Here is a 24,356-nt window from a genome sequence, read left to right as displayed (position 1 = left end):
TTTATTATGGTTGTTTAATGGAACCTTTGATGAGAACCTACCCTGGTAGTTGGTGTCATTCTATTGTGTTAGCATTTTTGAACCTAAGGAAAGATCATTCTGATCCAACAAATTACTGACTTGTTTAGAGAAAACACTTGAAAAAAGATAATAAGTAATGCGAGATTGACATGGTTCCTAGAGGCTGAAACATTTTATGTCAAAATCAATATGGCTTTCAAAGAGCCACACTCAATCTCGTGGTCAAAGCTGAAGCAAACTTTCAAAATGCATTTTTCAGAAATGAGCATTTAGTGACGATATGTCTTTATATTAAAAGAAAGCTTTTGACACCACTTGGCAAGGGATTCTTTGTGATCTATATGAATCTGACTTTTGAGGGCACTTCCAGAACTTGTCCAGAACATTTTGTGCAACTAAACTTTTCAGGCATGCCTTCATTCTGCTCTTTCTCAAACATATGTGGAAGAAGGAGTTCTCCAGGATTCTGTGCTTAGTGCCACATTCTTTTCCATAAGGATCAGTCCAATAACTAAATGCATTCCTGATACACTCAAAACATACCTGTATGCTCTTCAAATAGGCCTCTGGGTTTGGGTATATTCATACTATGATTTTTAGCATTTCTCACCAACCATTGAAGTAAAAACCAAAATCTTAAAAAGCTTTATATTTAAATTTACAATAAATTTACAGTAGATCAAACAAAACAAAATAAGTGTGATTATACAAATAAAATGTTACTGATAATAAAATACTGAATTAAGATAGGATAAAACAAATGAAGTTTACAGTGAATGTACAAATAAAATACTGAATTAAAATGCAATAAAATATACTAGATTAAAAGCGCTAAAATAACTGAAGCTTCCTCTGTTGAGGAAGAAGGCAGAAGCTCTTTGAAAAAATATTCTAGATTAAAAGCGCTAAAATAACTGAAGCTTCCTCTATTGAGGAAGAAGGCAGAAGCCTTTGAAAGCTTCAGTTATTTTAGCACTTTTAATCTGGTATATTTTATTGCATTTTAATTCAGTATTTTATTATCATTTTATTTGTACATTCACTGTAAACTACATTTGTTTTATCCTATCTTAATTCAGTATTTTATTATCAGTAGCATTTATTTGTATAATCACACATTTTGTTTTGTTTTGTTTGATCTATGTAAATTTATTGTAAATTTAAATATAAAGCTTTTTAAGATTTTGGTTTTCATTTTTACTTCAATGGTTGGTGAGAAATGCTAAAAATCATAGTATACCTGTATGCTGGTGATCTTGCCATCACATGCCATTCTCAAATTATGCATCTGATTGAAAGAAAGCATCACGGCACCATTAATATGCTTGTTTATTGGCCAAAAAACAAGCTTTAAGAGACAATGGCTATTGTCTCTTAAAGCAAAAAACAACTACTATCCATATAAACATTATTCAATGTGTTAGGGAAACTAATAATAAGAATAGGTACATGTATACTTGCATGTATACCAATGCTAGAAGTATAGAAAATAAATTAGATGAATTTGAAGTGCTGGTCAAGACATCAAAGGTGGATATTGTTGGGATAGCAGAGACGTGGTGTCACACAGATATAAGGAATGCAGAACTGGAATTTGGAGAGTACAATGTGTACAGAAAGGATAGGAAGGGAGGATGTGTTATGCTGTTAATTGAGAAAAACATAAAATCAAAAGAAGTGCATCCAGTTGATATAGATGAACAGTGCACTGTTGAGTCAGTTTGGTGTGACATAAGCACTGCAAAAGCAAAAATAAGAGTAGGAGTGTGTTATAGGCCTAATAAGTTTTTGTACAGAGAAATAGAGTGGGCTAATAAATCAGAATGTCTTATAATGGGGTATTTTAACTTCCCAGATATGGACTGGAACTTATGGGTTGGTCACTCGCACACTAGTAAGACTTTTATGGATTTATTGGATGATTGTTTTCTGCAGCAGCATGTTCGAGAGGCAACCAGAGAGGGTAATACTCTTGATTTGGTTATCAGCAGTGATCATTCGTGTATTAAGAATTTGCAGATAAAGGAACCATTAGGTGGCAGTGATCACAGTGTACTGATGTGGAATTTACTTAAAGATATAATTACCATTAGGGTTAAAGAAAGGGGTTTTTGCTTCTGTAAAGGTGACTATAGTGGTCTCAGACAGTTTTTAAATGAGGCTACCAACAGCAAATTCTAAGTGGGAAGCATTCAAGGAATTAATAGTGGAAGCTACTAAATGTTTCATACCTGTTAAGAAATATTGTTCAAGGTTTAGGCCTAAATGGTTGTAAAATGAACTGAGACTCGTGGCAGAGAATAAAAATGCATGGGATGCATATAAATTATCAGGCGACACAGAAGCCTATGATATATATAAGCTAGTCTGTAATAAAGTCACAAAGGAGGTTAGGCAGGCGAAGGCAGATTAAGAGAAATCTTTGGTCCACTGAATATCCAATGAATCTGATTGGTCCACTTGATATCGATGGTTCCACTGTTGATGATCCTGCTCAGATAGTAAACAAACTGAATGAGTATTTTGAATCTACATTCACGCATGAGGAGTTATTAAGGTTTGAAAATGCCACAGAGTTATCAAATTGTAACAGGGTGCTTAATGATTTTGTAATAACTGAGAACAAAGTGGAGGAGAAATTGTTGAAGTTAAACATAAGAAAGGCACCTGGGGTGGATGGGATCTATCCAGTTATATTAAAGGAGGTGGCAAAGGAAGTAAGCAAACCCTTAGCCATAATTATGAGAGCATCATTGGACTCAGGGAAGGTCCCCACGGATTTGAGATGTGCAAATGTGTCCCCAATTCACAAAGGGGGGGGATTGAAGGGTAACACGAGTAATTACATATCAGTTAGTTTAACTTCTGTTCCGGGTAAAATAATGGAGTCACTGGTTAAAGATGCATTGCAGGATCATCTAGACAAGACTGCAACAATAATTCAGACACAGCATGGGTTTATTAAGGGAAAGTCTTGTCTGACAAATTTGATTGGTTATTATGATGTGGTTACAAAGGAACTGGATGCAAAAAATAATTTTGATATCATATACTTGGATTTCAGGAAAGCTTTTGACACTGTTGCGCATGGAAGACTACTGTACAAATTGGAGCAGAATGGTATTAAGGGTAAGTTGCTACAATGGATAAAAGGATGGTTGAGTGGGAGAAGACAGAGGGTGGTAATCAATGGGTGCTGCTCTTCGTGGACTAATGTTATTAGTGGAGTCCCACAGGGTTTGGTGTTGGTCCACTGTTGTTTTGTATATTTATCAATGATATTGATGAAGGTATATCAGGCTTAGTATCGAAGTTTGCAGATGATACAAAGGTTGGCAGGGTTGTTAATGACAGTAATGGCAGTGTGTTACTGCAACAGGATCTAGAAAATTTGGGCAGATGGGCTGAGAAATGGCAACTGAAGTTTAACATTCTTCTTCTTTATCTTCGCCTTCTTCCCACGTTTATATGGGGTCGGCATTTCTGTCCTTAATTCTTTTACTCCATTCCTCCCTATCCTGGGCTTCCTCTCTCCTCCACCCTCTCTCTTTTAAATCCTCTGCCACCTTGTCCTTCCATCTCAGCTTAGGTGTCTTCCTCTTCCCTATCACCTTCAACTTTTCACACCTCTTCCCCACATACTCCTCACTTCTTCGTTCCGTATGTCCAAGCCACCTCAACCTAAATTCCTGCATTTTTTTTACTTAGAGGCCCACCTTAACCGTGCCTCAGATGTAGTCATTTCTTATCCTGTCCTTCCTCGTCACACCACACATCCATCTTAGCATCCTCATCTCCACCACTTCCATCTTCTTCTCCTGAGCCCTTGTAATCGCCCATGTCTCAGCACCGTAAATCAATGAAGGTCTAACCACAGTTTTAAACACACTTCCCTTCATTCTACAGTTTACTTTCTTATCACACAGCACCCCACTCATTTTTCTCCAGTTCAACCATCCACATTGCACTCTATGCTGTATTTCTGCACTCAAACCTCCATCCTTCTCAACGTTCAATCCCAGATACTTAAATTTCGAAACTGATGGTAGCTTTTCCTCCTGCAGTTTTATAGAACTCTCATCTTCTCCATTCAATACCATATATTCTGTCTTTGTTCTACTTATCCTCATGCCTCTCTCTTCCAATGCTTTCCTCCATTCCTCCAATTTCTTCTCTACCTTTCCTTGGGATGGTTCGCACAGTACAATATCATCCGTGAACAGCATACTCCATGGTGCTCTACTCTTCACTTCTCTCACCAACACATCCATTACCAGATCAAACAGATATGGGCTAAGAGCTAATCCCTGGTGCAGTCCAACTTCTACAGAGAACCCCTCAGTCATACCTACACTACTCTTAACCTGAGTCACCGCTCCCTCGTACATTTCCTTCACAAGCCTTACGTACTTTTCTGATGCACCCTTCTCCCCCATGCATCTCCTCTGGGCACTCTATCATATGCTTTTTCCAGGTCTATGAACACCATGTGCAACTCTGCTTGCATCTCACTGTATCTTTCCATCACCTGCCTTAAAGCAAAGACCGCATCTGTTGTTTCTCTTCCCAGCATGAAACCAAACTGTTCCTCTCCTATTTCCGTCTCCTGCCTTATCCTTCCTTCCACAATTCTTTCCCAGATCTTCATCGAATGAGACATTAACTTTATTCCCCTGTAGTTCTCACATTCTTGCACATCACCCCTTTCCTTTATAGATTGGCACAAGTATACTTTCCCTCCACTCATCGGGTATCCTCTCCTGCTGCCACAGTTTTTCCATAAAGTTCCATAGGATATCGATTCCTTCTTCTCCCAGACTTCTTCATACCTCTACTGGTATCTGATCAACACCTACGGCTCTACTGGTATCTGATCAACACCTCTTCATTGAAAAATGCAAAGTACTGTATATGGGTAGAAGTAACCTCAGAGAAACGTACAAACTGTGTGGTACTACACTTAAGGAGGTAGAAAATGAAAAAGACCTGCGAGTAATTGTGCAGTCAGATATGAAGTTTTCTGAGCAATGCAGACAGGCTGCCAGGGCAGCTCCTGGGGTGTTGTCAATGATATACAGGAATTTTGTTAGCAGGGAAAAGGTGATTGTCCCTCAGTATAAGGCAATGGTCAGGCCACACTTTGAGTACTGCGTGCAGGTCTGGAGGCCTCATTTTATGAAGGATGTAGATTTTCTTGAGCATGTACAGAGATTGGTGAGGGAAATGAAGGGATCCTCTTACCAGGAGAGGCTTAAGTTCTAAAAATTGCAGCAGCTGGAGACTAGGCACCTGCGAGGTGATCTTATTGAGGTGTATAAGGCCTTGAATGGGTTGAGCATGCTGAATTCTGATGGGATTCTTCCACTTGTTCAGATTACGAACCTGTGGGGGCATAAATTGAAATTGAGGAAGGGCAGATGTAGAATAGATGTGCAGAAATTTGCCTTTAGCCAGCAGGTGGTTAATTGCTGGAAGAAACTTCCATTTGTCGTTGTGGAAGTTGATAGGTTAAATAAATTTAAGGAGGAAATGGACAAATATTTAGAGGGGATTGTTTTGTAATTTTTTTTTTTTTTTTTTTTCCCATACTGCTTAAAATAAACGATATTTATTGAGATAATGGCACATTAAAATACAAGAAGAAAAGTCTACACTCAGTATGAAGTAGGAGTAATGGGTTTTGATTTTTAGAGCATTACACAGATTAGTGACATCATTTCTGCTTCTAGTGTTTTGCGTATAATAATAAATTTACGAAAGCAGTCATTATTAAAAAAGCTTACTTAATTAGAAACATTTTTATTTTAATTTTTACTAAGTATCTGAATAATGTTACATGTACTGTACATGGTTATCAATAAATGATCGTTGAATAAAGTTTAGCTATGAACTGAAGAGCACTCAGAAACTTAATAACATTGTACATTATTATTGTTATTATTATTGTGTCTAAGGTGGCACCTAGACTTCTGTCTATCTGCACCTGATAAACTGAATTTGTGCACAACCTCTGCGAAACAGACCTGTATAGCAGGCCTCTTTTCCACCAGGGAGCAGCTGGCACCTGGACAGCTGCTCCCTAATGGTCACCCAAAGTCACTTGGTACTGGGCTTGGTCTACTACTCAAGGCAATGGTCAGGCCACGCCTTGAGTACTGCGTACAGGTCTGGAGGCCTCATTTTAGGAAGGATGTAGATTTACTTGAGCGTGTACAGAGAAGGGCAACAAGATTGGTGAGGGGAATGAAGGGATCCTCTTATCAAGAGAGGCTTAAGTTCTGCAAATTGCAGTGGCTGGAGACTAGGCACCTGCACGGTAAGCTGATTGAGGTGTATAAGGCCTTGAATGGATTCAGCACGCTGAATTCTGATGGAATCCTTCCACTTGTTCAGATTACGAACCTAAGGGGGCATAAATTCAAATTAAGAAAGGACAGATGTAGAATAGATGTGCGGAAATTTGCCTTTAGCCAGCGGGTGGTTAATTGCTGGAACAAACTTCCATCTGTCGTTGTGGAAGTTGATAGGTTGAATAAATTTAAGGAGGAACTGGACAGGCATTTGGAGGGAATGGTGTGATTTTTTTTTTTTTTTTTTTGGCTGATGCTGCATAAGCTCATACATTTGCTTTCTTGCATCACATGCCACTACTACTACTACTACTACTACTATTTTAACAGTGCTTCATGCACCAAAATCCCACACCCACCGGAAGTAGTGCTATACCCGTGGGTGCCAGCGATCCCGCTTCCAGGCTGCCCACACCTGAGGGCCAGCAAAAAAAAAAAAATATATATATATATATATATATATATATATATGACCTCAGGGGCTCACATCTGGTGAGTATGGGCTTGGCACATCCAGGGTCCTGAGCTGGATATCATCATTTTTCTCTTTCTTGGTGATTCCTTTCTACTTCTCTCTCTCTCTCTCTCTTCCCCCCCCCCTCTCTCAGGGTAACTCAGAAATTAGTTGGGTTTTTTTTGCCTGGTGCAGCATAAGTCTCAGGCTTCCTTGCACTATATGGCTAATAATATATATAAACTAAAAAAAATAAAAAATATAAAAAAATATAAACTAAAAAATTATTTAAAAAAAAAATAAATAAAAAATGCATAGATAATCAAAGTGTATATAATCAAATCTTAATTAGTAAGCATTAAATTATTCCAATGTCTTCTCCGTTGAAAAACAGTTATACAAAACTCTTGCAGTGCTTGAAATTTAGCCTTATTACACAATCAAGTTACAGTGGTACCTTGGATTGCGAGTAACTTGGTCTGCGAGTGTTTTGCAAGACGAGCAAAAATTTTTAATAAATTTTAGCTTGATAAACGAGCAAGTTCTTGCAATACGAGTACAGTCAGTCCTCGTATAACACGTGTTTACACTACACGAATTCGATCATACATGATTTATAAATAGGGGAACGATATCTTATATAACACGAACTGAATTCGCTTATGCACGATTCACCTTTGTGTTTACAAGAAATGGCAGTCGAATGCAGAATCACCCCAACTGAACACAACACGATAGGAATGAAGAGAAGATTCTGAAAATGTATTTATGTTTTTTATATCAGTGAAGGGGAAACACATTTCACCATAATAACGTAAAAACCAACACAATTCCAGCTATCGGTATTATCGCAAATGCAATTAGATATAGTTTACTACCAGTTTATAACAGATTCCACTAGCAGAAAGGCAACTGGAAATTGTTTTTATTGTTTTATGGTAGTAACCCCTAGAAATGTGCTTTAGGAAAATGTGAGGTGTTAACAGTGTATCTCTGCATTTATGGTGTTGTTTATTAAGTTGCTACACGCGCGCAGCTTTGTTTATGTGTATCAAGGGTGCCTCCTCATTTTGTAATTGTGCTTTATTTCCTGAAAATTGCCTGCCGAGCATTACGTGATCACGTGCTGCTCGGGATTGTGGTTAATCGTCTCACATGCTCGGTCTCAGTCGGCATACCTCATTCGTATACAGTCAGCATTGTAGTGAACATTCGTGCTAGCGTTGTGACCACGTGTATGTGCGTAAAGCATTTTTTTTTTTTGTGTGTTCAAATTTAGTGACTGTTATTTATTAACTGTGCACTACGAAAATGGCCCCAATGAAGAAAAGGGTTGAAAAGGAAGGCAGTAAGAAGAAGGAGATGATTACAGTAGAAGTTAAGAAGGAAATCATCGAGAAGCACGAACAAGGTATGAAAGTGGCCGCCATCGCAAGATTTTATAAGAAGTCTACGTCAACAATTTGCACAATATTAAAGAAGAAAGAACTAAGAGAACTAGATGTAGCATAAGGAGTCACGAGAATATCAAAGCAACGGCCACGTATTCTGGAAGATGTAGAAAAGTTGCTTTTGGTGTGGATAAAAAAAAAGTAAAGTGCAGCCATTATCAGCCCACTGCAGGATGGAAACCTCCTCAACAATTCATGCTGAGGGAAATGGACCATAATCTGCCACGCTGGTCCAGTGCGGGTTGGCCGATCGACCCTTTTCAACAGTCAGGGGCTTGAACCCCGGTCTAGTCAAAGAGCGCTACTGCACTCCCGCTCCTGCCCACTCGCTTACGGAGGCCGGTTGGTGTGGATAAATGAGAAGCAACTAGCGAGTGATACTGTGACCGAGAACTTGATATGTGAGAAGGGAAAGCTCATGGTCTGTGTGCTAATGCAAGCGGTGATTTCAAAGTCAAGCCCCTGCTCGTGTATCATTCTGAGAATCCACGAGCCTTCAAGAAATGCAAGGTGCAGACGAGCCAGTTAACCGTTATGTGGAGGTCCAACAGCAAGGCTTGGGTCACTCGTATCTTGTTCGTTGAGTGGATCAATGAGGTCTTCGGTCCTGTAGTGAAGAAATACCTTTTAGAAAAAAAACTGCCACTCAAAGTCTTGCTGGTTATGGATAATGCTCCTGTTCATCCTCCAGACCTTGAGAACGACTTACTGGAAGAATTCGAATTCATTAAGGTCCAGTTCCTTCCTCCCAACACTACTCCATTACTCCAGCCCATGGATCAGCAGGTCATTTCGAACTTTAAAAAGCTTTACATCGAGGCGCTATTTCAGCGATGCTTCAAGGTGACCGAAGGAACTAACCTTACCCTCCGAGAGTTTTGGAAAAATCATTTCCACATCGTAAACTGCCTCAAAATCATCGATAAAGCCTGGGATGGGGTCACCAAGAGAACCCTCAATTCTGCTTGGAGAAAACTGTGGTCTGATTGCATTGAGGGTTTTGCTCATGAACTGGAGCTGCCAGTTGTCGATGAAATTGTGTCCTTGGGGACGACCATGGGATTGGAGGTGAATAAGGATGACATTCAAGAGCTGGTGGAGGAACATGGCCAGGAGTTTACCACCGACGAACTGATGGATCTGCATCGCGAGCAACAGCAAGAGGTTATGGAGGAGATCTCGTCTGAGGAGGAGAAAAAAATGGAGACATCCCTCTCTTCAAATGAGATTAGGGAGGTGTGTAAAATGTGGGAAACAGTGCAAAATTTTGTAGAAAAGCACCACCTGAGTAAGGCTGTGGCAGTGCGAGCGATGAATCTGTTTAACCACAATGCAATGTCATATTTCCGTGAAATCCTCAAAAGGAGGCAAAAGCAAGTGTCATTGGAGAGGTTCCTTGTTAAAGTCGCACAAAAAGAAAAAGTCAACAGATAGTAGTGATTCCGTTAGTGACAGTGAAAGTCGTCCTACCCAATAATTAATAAATTCGATTGCTTTTAAAAATATAAAAAGGTATGTATGTATTTTGTATTAATCATTTTTACAGTATATGAATATTTGTGAGTTTTGGAACAAATCATCTGGGTTTCCATTATTTCTTATGGGGAAATTCGCTTTGATATACGAGTGCTTTGGATTACGAGCACGTTTCCGGAACGAATTATGCTCGCAAACCAAGTACCATTGTACACAATAAGATCACTTTCACAGCCTCTAACTAAATTACCAGTCTGCACTTTTAGCCTTTCGCTATGTTCAATATACAAACTGCAATCATATAATAAATGACTCCAAGTCTCAAGTTGACCGCAAGTACATAAAGGAGAGCCGACTAGACCAAAGTAATGTAGTTTAAAATTCAATGACCCATGGCTAGTTAAAATAAATTATGTTACCATAGAAGGAAAAAACCATTTGTTGTTACTATCATAAGTAAATGTAACCATTGGAATAAACAATCTAGTCACCTAACCAGTTACACAAAGATCCCATCCCTGTTGCCACATACCAGTCAGCTGTGTTAGAACATTTTTCATTTTTTTACATCTGATATCTCTATAGTGACATCAGATGTAATATTCATCAAAAAAACAACCATGCCTTTTTTTATGTAATAACAAAAGGCCCAATACACAATATACAAGTCTAGAGGCAAATTCCAGGCCAAAACCTGCATAGCATTCATTGAGACTGTTCTGCACAAACTATAAATAACATAAAGCATTAAGCGCTGAATTGATAACAATTTCTGTTTAAATTTAATGTTAGTAACTCTGAAGTACCATGCTGATGCTCTGTATACAACTATGGGTAAGAAGACTGTGTTATAGTATAAATTTAAAACACTCCTTTTCGACACCCAATCTGACCTAGTTAATTGAATTATTGCTGCACTAAATTTTTTAACTTTTTCGTGTAAGTAATTTAAATGTGGATAAAACGAATACTCGGATACTAGGGGAATCTGCCTCCCCTTAATTAAAGCTTTTGGCGGTCGCACATAATTTTGTTTCCCCTTAAGCAGCATCATAATAGTTTTAGTTGTAGACATCAATAGCTTATGCAGATCAGCCCATAACACTAGACTTTGTAACACCTGGGCCACTCTTATTTCAAGCACAGACCTGGATTTACCAGTAACACATAAAGCCAAATCATCTGCATAAGATTGCTTATGCAGATTTTCAACTGATTGCTCTATCCATAAATTAAGTACTAAGTTCCAAAAAAGTGGACCCAATACAGACCCTTGAGGACACCCTCTCAAAAGATTCCTATTAAACTGTAGATGCTTAGCTTTAGTATAATTTTCCTACCATACAAATAACTCTGTATCATTCTATGCAATAAGTCTGGACATTGCATACCCCTTAATGCAGACAGAATACTCTCATGCCACACCATATCAAAAGCTCCAGTAAAATCTATAAAGATGGCTAACACATACTTATCCTCTGCCTGGTTGGTGAAATTCATGAGATCGTTAATGGCATTTTACATAGAATGCCCTCGCTTGAAACCATACTGATAAGGCAGGGTCAAACCATTTTTATCCATGACTTGGTTCAGTCTTAAAAATAATAATCTTTCAAAATTTTTTGCCAAGATTGGCGAATAACAAAATTGGTCTATACCCTCTTGGGTCATTCGATTTTTTACCTGGCTTAACTAACAGCTTAATCAAACCAACTTTCCGGATCCCAGGAAACATACTTTGAAGTAAGCATTTACAGCAGGCCCTTGTTATAACGCAGTTCACTTTATGCTGATTCACTATAACACTGTTCTTATATTATAATTCCTCTATGTTATTGACAAAACCCATGACCTAATCTGGCAGCCTGTCTGCACTGCTCAGAAAACTTCATATCTGACTGCACAATTACCCCCATGTCTCTTTCATTCTCCACCTCCCTGAGTGTAATACCATACAGTTGGTATGTTTCGCTTGGGTTACTGCTATCCATATGCAGTACTTTGCATTTGTCAATGTTAAACTTCAGTTGCCACTTCTAAACCCATATACACAACTTTTCCAGATCCTTTTGCAGCAGCAGCATACTGTCATTACTGGTATTAACGACCCTGCCAACCTTTGTATTATCGGCACTAATGCAGATCTCATTAGTAATCTTGCAAGCCCAGTAGCTTCCAAGATTACTTCCATTTGACATTAAGCTTGATATACCTTCATCAGTATTACTGATAAATATACAAAACAACGAGCCCAACACTGAACCCTGAGGGACACCTCTAATAACATTAGTCCACGTAGAGCAGTATCCATCGATTACCACTCTCTATCTTCTCCCACTCAACCATGCTTTTATCCATTGTGACAACTTGCCCTTAATGCCATACTGCTCCAATTTGTACAGTAGTCTTCCATGTGCAACAGTATCAAAAGCTTTCCTGAAATCCAAGTATATGATATCAAAATTATTTTTTGTATCCCATTCCTTTGTGACCACATTATAGTATCCAATCAAATTGGTCAGACAAGACTTGCCCTTGACAAATCCATGCTGTGTGTATATTATTACTGTTGTCTTGTCCAGATGATCCTTCCATGCTTCTTTAAGCAGTGACTTGACTATTTTCCCTGGAACAGAAGTCAGACTAACAGGTCTGTAATTACTCATGTCGCCCTTTGATTCCCCTTTGTGAATTGGGGATACATTTGCACATCTCCAGTCCGTGGGGGACTACCCCCAAGTCAAAGGATACTCTCATAATTATGGCTAAGGGTTTGCTTACTTCCTTTTCCACCTCCTTTAATATAACTAGATAGATCCATCTACCCCAAGTGGCTGTCTTATGTTTAACTTTAACAAGTTTCTCCTCCACTTTGCTCTCAGTTATTACAAAATCATTTAACTCACCATTAGAATTTGATAAGCATAAATTTTTTCATAATCTGCCTTCACTTGCCTAACCTTCTTTGTGACGTGATTACAGATTAGCTTGTATCTACCATAGGCTTCTGTGTTGCCTAACAATTTATGTGCATCCCATGCATTTTTCATCCCTGCAACGAGTCTCATTAGACATCTGACATCCATTTGGGCCTGAACCTAGCGCAGTATTTCTTAGTTGGAACAAAAAAAACCTAGTAGCTTCCAAGATTACTTCCTTTAATGCTTCCCATTTAGAATTTGCTGTTTGTAACATCATCAGTTGGTCCAACTGTATAAAACCTAAAAAATCTCTGAGACCACTGTAGTCACCTTTACGAAAGCAAAAACCCTTCCCTTTACCCCTTGATGGTAGTTACATCTTTAAGTAAATCCCACATGAGTACACTGTGATCACTGCCGATAATCAGATCAAGAGTGTTACTTCCTCTCGTTGCCTCTCTAACATGCTACTGTAGAAAACAATCATCCAATAAATCCACAAAAGTCTTGTTAGTGTGGGAGTGACAAACCCACAAGTTCCGTGTATATATCTGGGAAGTTAAAATCCTCAATTATAAGACACTCTGATTTACTGGCCCACTCTATTTCTCTGTATAATTGTTCATTGTACTCATCAGGCTTATAACAAACCCCTACCCTCATTTTTCCTTTCCCAGTGCTTATGTCACAGCGAACTGACTAACATTGCACTGTCCATCTATGTCAACTGAATGCACTTCCTTAGATTTTGTGTGTTTCTTACTAATTGCATAATCTTCTTCCCTTCCTATCCTGTCTATTCTTTGTGTACATATTGTACTTCACAAATTCCAATTCTGTATCCCTTATATCTGAGTGGCACCACATCTGTGATATCCCAACAATATCTGCCTTGGATGTCTTAACCAGCACTTCAAATGTATTTACTGTACTCCTAGCATTGGTGTATATGCACCTGTTCTTACTCTTAGTTACTCTAACACAGCCAATGTATTTACTTGTTTCATGACTCCCAGCAGTTCTTGAAATTCCCAGCAACTGGCTTTCCTGGCTGCTGCTCAATCCGGTAATTCAGGTAACATCATAAAGATATTACGTGAATTGCTAATTTGTCTTCTATTTATATGAAACTGTATTGACACCACTTCATTTTGCCTGTCCTGTAACCATTTTCCCACACCAATAGGGTGGCAAAATTGTTGTATGAGGATTTGGATCATGAGCTGCATCTTGAGTACTGCATACAGGTCTGGAGGCCTCATTTTAGGAAGGATCTTCTGTTGTAGAGAAGGGCAATGAGATTGGTGAAGGGCACCAATTGAGATGTTTAAGGCTTTGAATGAATTGAGAATTCTCAATGCTGATGAGATTCTTCCTCTTTCTCAGACTATACACTTGAGGGGGTGTAAATTCAAATTGAGGACGATGGTTGCAAGATAGATGTGTTGAAGGTTTGCCTTCAGCTAGTAGGCAGTTGATTGTCAGAACAAATTTCCATCTGTTGTTGTGAAAGTCAGTAGTTTGAATAAATTCTAGGAAGAACTAGTCAAATTATTTGAGGAGATAGACAGGTGATGTGGAAAGATTTTTTCCCCCGCTGATGCTTTACATAGCCTTCATCATTTGCTTCTGCTAATACTACTGAAATCAGAATATGCTGTAATCAGCTGATTTCACAAAATACTTTTTTTTTTTTTAAACAATCACAATACTCTTCTTTCTGTTACCACATGCTCAATATGAGAGAGAGAGAGAGAGAGAGAGAGAGAGAGAGAGAGAGAGAGAGAGAGAGAGAGAGAGAGAGAATAAATAAATGCATCTGTTTAAGAGAAATATTTTTGCATTGGAAGATAAAAATCCTCTGATGTGCCATTCTTCACCAATTTTCGGAATGATGATACTGCATTTTCTATTTTTATATCAATTTACTAGAGTTATAAGAGGTTAACTCTTTGTTTGGTTTCTGATATACATTATGCAATGGAATGTGTTATTTTTTATTTATTTTATATATACAGTCAGTCCTTGTATAACATGTGTTTACACTACACGAATTCGATCATACACGATTTATAAATAGGGGAACGATATCTTATATAACACGAACCGAATTCGCCTATGCACAATTCGCCTTTGTGTTTACAAGAAATGGCAGTCGAACGCGGAATCACCCCAACTGAACGCAACACGATAGGAATGAAGAGAAGATTCTGAAAATGTATTTGTTTTTTATATCAGCGAAGGGGAAACACATTTCACCATAATAACGTAAAAACCAACACAATTCCAGCTATCGGTATAATCGCAAATGCAATTAGATCAAGTTTACTACCAGTTTATAACAGATTCCACTAGCAGAAATGCAATTGGAAATTGTTTTTATTGTTTTATGGTAGTAACCCCTAGAAATGTGCTTTAGTAAAATGTGAGGTGCTAACAGTGTATCTCTGCCTTTACAGTGTTGTTTATTCAGTTGCTACACGTGCGCAGCTTTGTTTATCAAGCATGCCTCCTCATTTTGTAATTGTTCTTTATTCCCTACAAATGAGTAAAATACTTAAAAGATGTGAAAAGGAAGCGTTCTGGTGAAAACACTGCAGATTCAGAGAGAAAAAGAAAAGCAATATCGATAAACAGAGGCGGACTGGATCAAAAATTCTTACCCGGCAAAATTTATAGTGGCCTCATACTAGTGTTTATGGCCAAAATCACACCGGCCTCTGGGGTTTCACCCCTGGTAAGGCTTATGGCCAGTCCGCCTCTGTCGATAGAAAAAAAAAAAAATGAAATTGTGAAACGCTTTGAGCGAAATGAAAGACCGTGTGATATTGCACGTGCTACAGACCTAAATGAGGCAACACCGAGAATTACAAAGAATGCAGAAAAAATAAAAACAACTTTCGTAGCAGGAACAACTCAAAGTGTAATTAAAATCCATTAGATTAAGACACAAAGAATTGGAAGAGATGGAACGGCTGTCATCTGTTTCGATAGAAAATCAAACAAAAAACAAGTTTGCGTACGATAGAATCAAAAGCAGTAGCAATATTTTATTGCGTAATAGTCGTAATAAAATACTTACGTATTACTTAAAATATGTATTACGTATTATTTTAAAATATTTACGTATTACTTAAAATACCTAAGTAATTAAAATGCTTACGTATTACGTATAATAATAAATAATCGTAATAAAATACTTATGTATTTTATTACGATTATTTATTGTGTTTGGTAATGTTTTGGTTACAAATGTGTGTTCGTTCAACCTTGGGTGGTCGGCACCTAACCCTATTTTTCCCATAGGGCCTGTTGTTTATATTGCACAATTTTGCATTGCACGAGGGTTTCTAGGAACACACCTCTCGTGCTATATGTGGACTGATTGTATATATATTATAAAAGGTATTATATCTTTACCAGTAGTATATTATAATTCATCTTTTTTATTTATTTTTCTGAGAAGCAGTTTCCAGAAAAATATGAGGTAAAAAGAGCCAAAAAGAGAATAAGCCTGAAGAATCATAATTTCATAGTGCCATTTCTTTCAAAAGTTAAAACTCCAAGGCATTATTAATATGTACATATTAGCTGAATTACAATTCCATTCTGATTATCAGAAGTAAACTTGCTTAAATTGGGGTGGGGGGAGAATCCAGAGAGAGAGAGAAACTCATTCATTTTTTAAAATCCATTATATATCATCATAACCATTCTTGAATGTATGTTTGCTTTTGATATTGGTCTCAAGTTTTGCATTTACAGAGATGAATCATGTAATTTGAAAAGTATTGACCAGGAATCAAGCTTCTGATATTAAACAGAATTTAATGAGTTAATTTTAAATAAGAAATTAAATAAATGATCAACCAATGTTGCAAATCAGTATAGTATAGGCACAAAAAAAATAATTTAACCGGTAGTGTAATGGATAAAAGAATTTGTCACACTGTTATTGCTCTCAGTATATGTGATCAAGTCCAGACATATGCGTTTAACTATTCTAGAAATCTTTTGATAAAAAAAATGGAAGAAGTGATGTAAATCAGAGATATAATAATATATTGTCTGTCAACTTGACAGTTTATTAAAACTGAAAATATGTACAATTAAAACAAACATAAAATAGTAGATTACAATTAAAATATGCAATAAAATATACTATATAAAATTAAAACTGAAAATATATACAGTTAAAAGCAATAAATGTAAGATGATATAAAATAAATTATTGGTCATAGAGTATGCAACAAGAAGCTTTCAAGGTGGTGAGCCTCTTTCTCAACTTAGACGAGATCAACGACAGTGAATATAATATACTGCAGAGAGAAAACCACGTGCATAAATAGCTGACAACTGTGAATTGGATTATGGTGAATGGGGGAGGGAATGATAACATGAAACCTCGTTCATTGTATGTCTAATCCTGATGCCCAAGGCCTTTTCTCTGATAAATGAGAGATATATAAAAAAAAAAAGTGTCACTAGAAGGGAATTTTGCTAGTTAAATAAACTAATCACTAAATAAACTAAGGTTAAATTAAACCTTATTTTTGATCTTTATATTATGCTTATCTTTAGTTTGGTAATAAAACATTTTTGAATATTTGACTTATTGATAGATATTTGAGAGTATGTGCTGTTAAATGTTAGGAATTAGTGCAGCACTTTAAATTTTGCTCAGTGGTGTGCCAGGTTAATTCAGTTTGTTATGTATATTTGTCAACTTTATATCCCTATTCATAAAAAAAACAAACAAAAAAAAAAACCCAAATTTTTTTACATATTTTAGCAAGAACTGTAGGCTGAAAAAAATAAATAAATAAAAGAACATTTAATATTAACTGAATATTTGGTTATTTGAAGTATTTTTGGCTCTGAGTATCTCAGATATTCACAGCTCTTTTATATTTGTTTTCATACTTAAAATCTAATGTCAAATTTCTGATATAGCCTGTGACAATCTGAAATGTGATGGAGATGGACAACCGCCAAATCCCATTGCTTGTGTATTTGTAAACACACCTCCTTCAACAAGATGGATTAAATATGCCCAGACAGAAGTAATAGAGGTATGTGTAATTTCATGCAGTCCTTTTTTGAATTCGTTTAATTTTAAATGTAAGGCCTCTTAATTTTTTCAACAGTTTATAAACTTTGATTTGTATTTGAGAATTTCTGGTCCTGATTACTTCTTTTAGTACATAGAGATGAAGAAACTTTTTTCTGTGAGAATATTAATTCTGCTATATTTCTTATCTGCTGTTGTTACAGAAATCCCTTGAAAAAATTTGAAGGACTTTCTAAATCTGTTCCAAGTATAAGTCACATGTTATCATTGTACTCAGGATTTTTTCTTTTCTTTTTTTTTTTTAATCTGTTTTTAATGCAATTATTCTTAAATTTTTTTATAAGATTTCTGTAATTATATCATATGCAGTATAGAATTCCATAGTCTTTATTTAATTTTTTTTTTTGTGAATTGCTTAAATATTTAATTACTTTAAGCACCAGAATGTGAATGTCATCTCATAATTTGTAAATCATATTTTCATTATGAACATATAGGAATGACATTAAATGACAATGAAAAACGTAATTTTATTAAACACCATGGGTTTAATGGATTTTTGACTACCATTGTATTGTAATGATATAATATAATGGTGGTCAAGCATTTTATTATCGCAGGTTTAGAAAGCTCATAATTAAATGAGTTTTCTATACCTGCAAGTTGCTTTGAAATACACTACGTTTGAACATCACAGAAAACTATACTGCTTTTTTCATTTAAATATGAGAAAAATTGCTATGACAACCTTTTTTGAGACCTACTGGTCTTTCTTCAGATGGCAGGTATTAGTATAGCCATATACTGTCATAGTAATTTCAATACTAATACCTGCTATCTGATGAAAGACCTGTAAGCCTCAATACTATACTGATTTGCATAGCAATTTTTCGGGTATGCCCAGCTGTGCTTGTTGGTTACCCAGAAGTATAAAATACTGATGGAACTGATATTCGGGTGACACTCAAGTCAAGTGAATCTAATTTCGGTGGTCAGGTCAGTTTGTGTGATAGCTAAATCCTTTGCTTGTGCCTTCATGATGGTAGGACTGTTAGTAACCCTGGATATAACCCCCCCCCCACACACACACAGGCAAGTCCCGAAGTACAGCACCTAGCACACTGGAGGGAACCCCCAGGTAAATCTGCAGTTAAAGGAACCACTAGGTTGCAGTGATCAAAGTGTACTGATGTGGGATTTACTCAAAGCTGTAACTGCCATCAAGGGTAAAGGGAAGGGTTTTTTCTTTCGTAAAGGTGACTATGCTGGTCTCAGACAGTTTTCAAATTCTATACAACAGGACAAATTGATGATGTTACCAACAGCGAGTTCTAAATGGGAAGCATTCAAGAATTATTCTTGGAAGCTACTAGAATTTTCATACCAACTAAGAAATACAGGATGTCCATAAATGAAGTTTCCAATTTGGTATTTTTTATTCAGAATAGCTACATTCATGAAACACATCAGCTGGAAAATCAATTCAATAAGTTTTATTAAAATTGGTACTCGACTGCCAGTTTTGCATTCTACCCGCTACACAGTGCTACATTTGAATCTGAATGAACATCTTCCTCAGCATTGGATTGGGTGTGGAGGCCATATGGAATTTCGTCTGAGGCCGCTTGATCTGACGCCAATGGATTTCTTTTTGTGGGGTTATGCGAAGGACAATGTGTACATCCCTCCACTACCAACGACACTATAGGAACTGAAGGCACAGATCACAGATGCCTTTGGTAAAATTGATCGTGAAATGAAGCACAGCATGTGGCAGGAGATTGAATATCGCTATGATGTTGCTCGGGTTACTCATGGTGCCCACATTGAATTTTACCATTGACTTTGTGTACCTGCATAAACTTATTGAATTGATCTTTTGGTTGGTATGTGTTTCATGAAAATCAGAAACATCATTTATGGACGCTGTACTGTTCAAGGTTTAGGCCTAAATGGATATCAGATGAACTAGTGAGATGCTTGGCAGAGAAAAAAAATTTCTTGAGATGCATATAAATTATCAGGTGACACAGAAGAGCCTATGGTAGATATAAGCTAGCCTGTAATGAAGTCACAGAGGTTAGGCAAGTGAAGGCAGATTATGAGAAATTTTTGGTAAAAGATGTAAAGAAAAACAGCAAAGACTTCTTTACTTATGTAAACTCTAGAAGGAAGGGGATAAATCGGATTGGTCCACTTGATATTGATGGTTCGACTGTTGATGATCCTGCTCAGGTAGCTGACAAACTAAATGAGTAGTTTTCATCCTTGTTCACACATGAGGAATTGTGTAGAGAAGTGGAGGCCAGAAGGTTATCAGACTCTAACAGGGAGTTACATGATTTTATAATAACTGGGAGCAAAGTGGAGGAGAAATTGTTGAAGTTAAATATAAGAAAAGCAGCTGGGGTGGATAGAATCTATCCAGTCACATTAAAGGAGGCAGAAAAGGAAGCAAGCAAACCCTTAGCCTTAATTTGGAGAACATCCTTGGACTCAGGGGAGGTCTCCATGAACTGGAAATGAGCTAATGTATCTCGAATTAGCATTAGCATTAGTAGAGGCATTTGATGCAAGAAAGCAAGCTTATGCAGCATCAGCCAAAAAATAAATAAATAAAATAAAAATAAATAAAGAAATAAAAAATAACCACTTCCACTTCGCCGCTCTGTTCGTTCGAAATACCTGTCCAGCTGAGCCTTAAACTTATTTAGGCTATCAACTTCCACAACAAGGGATGGAAGTCTGTTCCACCAACCAACCACCCGCTGGCTAAAGGCAGATTTCCTCACGTCTATCCTACATCTTTCTTTCCTCAATTTGAATTTATGCCCTCTCAGGTGATTATTCTGAGCAAGAGGAAGAATCCCATCAGCATTGAGCATGCTCAAACCATTCAAGGCTTTACACATCTCTATCAGATCACCTCGCTGGTGCCTAGTCTCCAGACACTGTACTTTGCAAAACTTAAGCCTTTCTTCGTAAGAGCACCCCTTTGTTCCATTCACTAATCTTGTTGCCCTTCTCTGTATTCGTTCCAGCAGCTCTACATCCTTCTTGAAATGAGGCCTCCAGACCTGTATACAGTACTCTAGGTGTGGCCTGACCATTGCCTTATACAAGGGAATAACACCTCCTTATCCCTGCTAGAAAAATTCCTATATATCATCAACAATACACCATGAGCTACTCTTGCCACCCGTCTGCACTGCTCAGAAAACTTCATATCTGCCTGCACAACCACCCCCAGGTCTCTTTCATTCTCTACCACTGTCAGTGTAGTACCACAGAGTTGATACGTTGCTCTGGGGTTGCCGTTTCCCATATGTAGTACTTTACATTTGTCAATGTTAAACTTCATTTGCCGCCTCTCAGCCCATCTGCTCAACCTTTCCAGATCCTGTTGCAGTAGCATAGTGTCAGTGGTGTCCTTGACAACCCTGCCAACCTTCATATCGTCTGCAAACATGGATATTAAGCTTGATATACCATCATCAATATCATTTATAAATACTGAAAACAATAATGGACCCAATACTGAACCCTGAGGGACTCCACTAATAACATTAGTCCACGATGAGCAGTGTCCATTGATTACCACTCTCTGTCTTCTTCCCCTCAACCACCCCTTTATCCATAGCAGCAATTTGCCTCCAATGCCACACTGCTCCAATTTGTGCAGCAGTCTACCATGTGCAACAGTATCAAAAGCCTTTCTAAGATCCAAGTATATAATGGACCCAATACTGAACCCTGAGAGACTCCACTAATAACATTAGTCCACGATGAGCAGTGTCCATTGATTACCACTCTCTGTCTTCTCCCCCTCAACCACACCTTTATCCATAGCAGCAATTTGCCTCCAATACCACACTGCTCCAATTTGTGCAGCAGTCTTCCATGTGCAACAGTATCAAAAGCCTTTCTAAAATCCAAGTATATAATATCAAAGTTATTCCCTGCATCCAGTTCTTTTGTGACTTCATCATAGTATCCAATCAAATTGGTCAGACAAGACCTGCCCTTAACAAAACCATGCTGTGTCTGAGCTGTAACTGAAATCTTGTCCAGATGATCCTGCAGTGCTTCTTTAACCAGTGCCTCCATTAATTTTCCTGGAACCGAAGTTAAACTAAAAGGTCTATAATTACCTATGTCAGCCTTTGATCCTCATTTGTGAATTGGGGTTACTTTTGCACATCTCCAGTCTATGGGTACCTCCCCTGAGTCCAAAGAAGCTCTCATAATTATGGCTAGGGGTTTGCTTACTTCCTTTGCTGCCTCCTTTAATATAACTGGATAGATCCCATCCACCCCAGGTGCCTTTCTTGTATTTATCTTCACCGATTTCTCCTCCACTTTACTCTCAGTTATTACAAGATTCTCTAGCTTACTGCCAGAGTTGAATACACCTCTGGCATTCCCCTCGCTGAATAACTCCTCATGTGTGAATGTCGATGCAAAATATTCATTTAGTTTGTTAGCTACTTGAGCAGGATCATCAACAGTTGACCCATCGATATCAAGTGGACCAATCTGATTCATCCCCTTCCTTCTAGAGTTTACATAAGTAAAGAACTCTTTGCATCCCTTGCCAAAGATTTCTCGTAATCTGCCTTCACCTGCCTAACCTCCTTTGTAACTTGGTTACAAATCAACTTGTATCTATCATAGGCTTCTGTGTCACGTGTTAATTTTTATGTATCCCATGCATTTTTCTTCTCTGCCATATGTCTCATTAGTTCATCTGACATCCACTTAGGCCTAAACCTTGAACAATAGTTCTTAGTTGGTATGTAAAGCCTAGTAGCTTCCAAGATAAGTTCTTTGAATGCTTCCCATTTTGAATTTGCTGATGGTAACATCATCAGTTGGTCCCACTGTATAGAATATAAATACTGTCTCAGTCCATCGGAGTCGCCTTTACGAAAGCAATAACCCTTCCCTTTACCCCTAATGGTAGTTACCTCTTTGAGTAAATCCCACTTCAGCACACTGTGATCACTGCCACCTAGTGGTTCATTTACCTGCAGATGCTTAATGCGTGAAGAATCACTACTGATAATCAAATCAAGAGTATTACTCCCTCTAGTTGCCTCCTGAACATGCTGATGTAGAAAACAATCGTCCAATAAATCCACAAAAGCCTTGCTAGTGTGTGAGTGACCAGCCCCCAAATTCCAGTCAATATCTGGGAAATTAAAATCTCCCATTATAAGACTCTCTGATTTACTGGCCCACTCTATTTCCCTGTATAGTTTCTTATTATACTCATCAGAGTCATTAGGCCTATAGCACGCTCCTACTCTCAATTTTGATCTTCCAATGCTTATGTCACACCAAACTGACTCGACACTGCACTGTCCAGCAATGTCGACTGGCTTCACTTCCTTGGATTTTATGTATTTCTTAACTAATAACATAACCCCCCCCTCCCCCCTTCCTATCCTGTCTATCCTTTCTGTAGATATTGTACTCCCCAAATTCCAGTGCTGCATTCCTTATATCTGTGTGACACCATGTCTCTGAAATCCCCACAATATCTGCCTTTGATATTTTGAGAAATACCTCAAATTCATCAAATTTATTTACTAAACACCTAGCATTGGTGTACACACAAGTATACATGCACCTGTTCTTTTTCTTACCTACGCTAACACAACCCATGTGTTTACTTGTACACCAATGATTCCCAGCAGTCTCTGAAATATCCTGCATCTTATTTTCCAGGCTGCAGCTCATTCCAATAGAAGCAGTGCAAGAATCACTTTCACCTCTGCCAGTTGCTACTGTTAATCTGTTAGTCCTCGTATCCCCCCCAATCTAGCAGTTTTCCGACTCACCTAACACTGCCTCGATAGCATCAGCAAACATTCTTGCACCCTTTCTATTTAAGTGTATCCCATCCCTGTAGAAGCAGTCTCTCCTGTTAACAAGTACAGACCAGGCTGAAAAAAATTCTACCCCTTGTGCCTTGCACAATCTTTCCAGGGCCGAATTGATCGACAGGGTCTCATCATATACTCCCTCCTATCGTGTCTAGGCAGAATTGCAGACACTTTCAAATTCAACCCTAATTCACGGCTTTTTTTCAACAGTGACCTGTACTTGTTAAGTAATTCCACTAGTCTCCTACTCTTAATATCATTAGTGCCAACGTGTACAACTATATCACCTTTTCTGCCCTTAAAAGATGGCAGTATCATGTACCCGTACATGATACTGCCCGACTGTTCCGTACCCGACTGCTCCACAAACATCAGGCAAGTAGTGCATTTTAATAAGCTGTGATTCAGAGGGCAACTGTCCCCCCTCAGTTCTCCCCTGAGCCACAGCACTCCCATTAGCTTGAGCCTTTTGCTTTGCTGCTCTGGTCTGAGTCATGATTTCGATTTAATTTCAATAAAATTTCAATTTCAGTACAAAATTAAAACCCTAAACTTATATCCCAACACAGTTATAATGCTATATTTATGTTTCAGTATCGAGTATTATCTACGAAATCCCTTCCATATCAAGTTAAGTATTAATTATTTATTGTTTACTAATTATTTATGTTAAGTAACCCAAGTCGTTATATGTATAGTTAAAAGTACAATTTAATTGACAATG

The 24,356-nt window shown here is 37.8% G+C and overlaps 1 protein-coding gene across 2 annotated transcripts in view; it reads left to right on the top strand.

The window, feature by feature from the left end:
• The window catches only part of LOC150085539 (inositol polyphosphate-4-phosphatase type I A), a 557,621-nt gene that overhangs the window by 119,988 nt on the left and 413,277 nt on the right, over positions 1 to 24,356 (top strand). For both annotated transcript variants that reach the window (XM_090373328.1, XM_090373327.1), the window contains exon 6: positions 17,627 to 17,745. In XM_090373328.1, coding sequence (XP_090229454.1) covers positions 17,627 to 17,745 — 119 coding nt within the window. The remainder of the gene's footprint in view (positions 1 to 17,626; positions 17,746 to 24,356) is intronic.

The sequence above is a fragment of the Mastigoproctus giganteus genome, chromosome 5 (genome assembly GCF_048544385.1).
Source record: "Mastigoproctus giganteus isolate SK-2022 chromosome 5, ASM4854438v1, whole genome shotgun sequence".
Classification (NCBI taxonomy): Eukaryota; Metazoa; Arthropoda; class Arachnida; order Uropygi; family Thelyphonidae; genus Mastigoproctus; species Mastigoproctus giganteus.
Note: the sequence above shows the minus strand (reverse complement) of the source record. Positions and strands in the feature narration are given on the sequence as shown.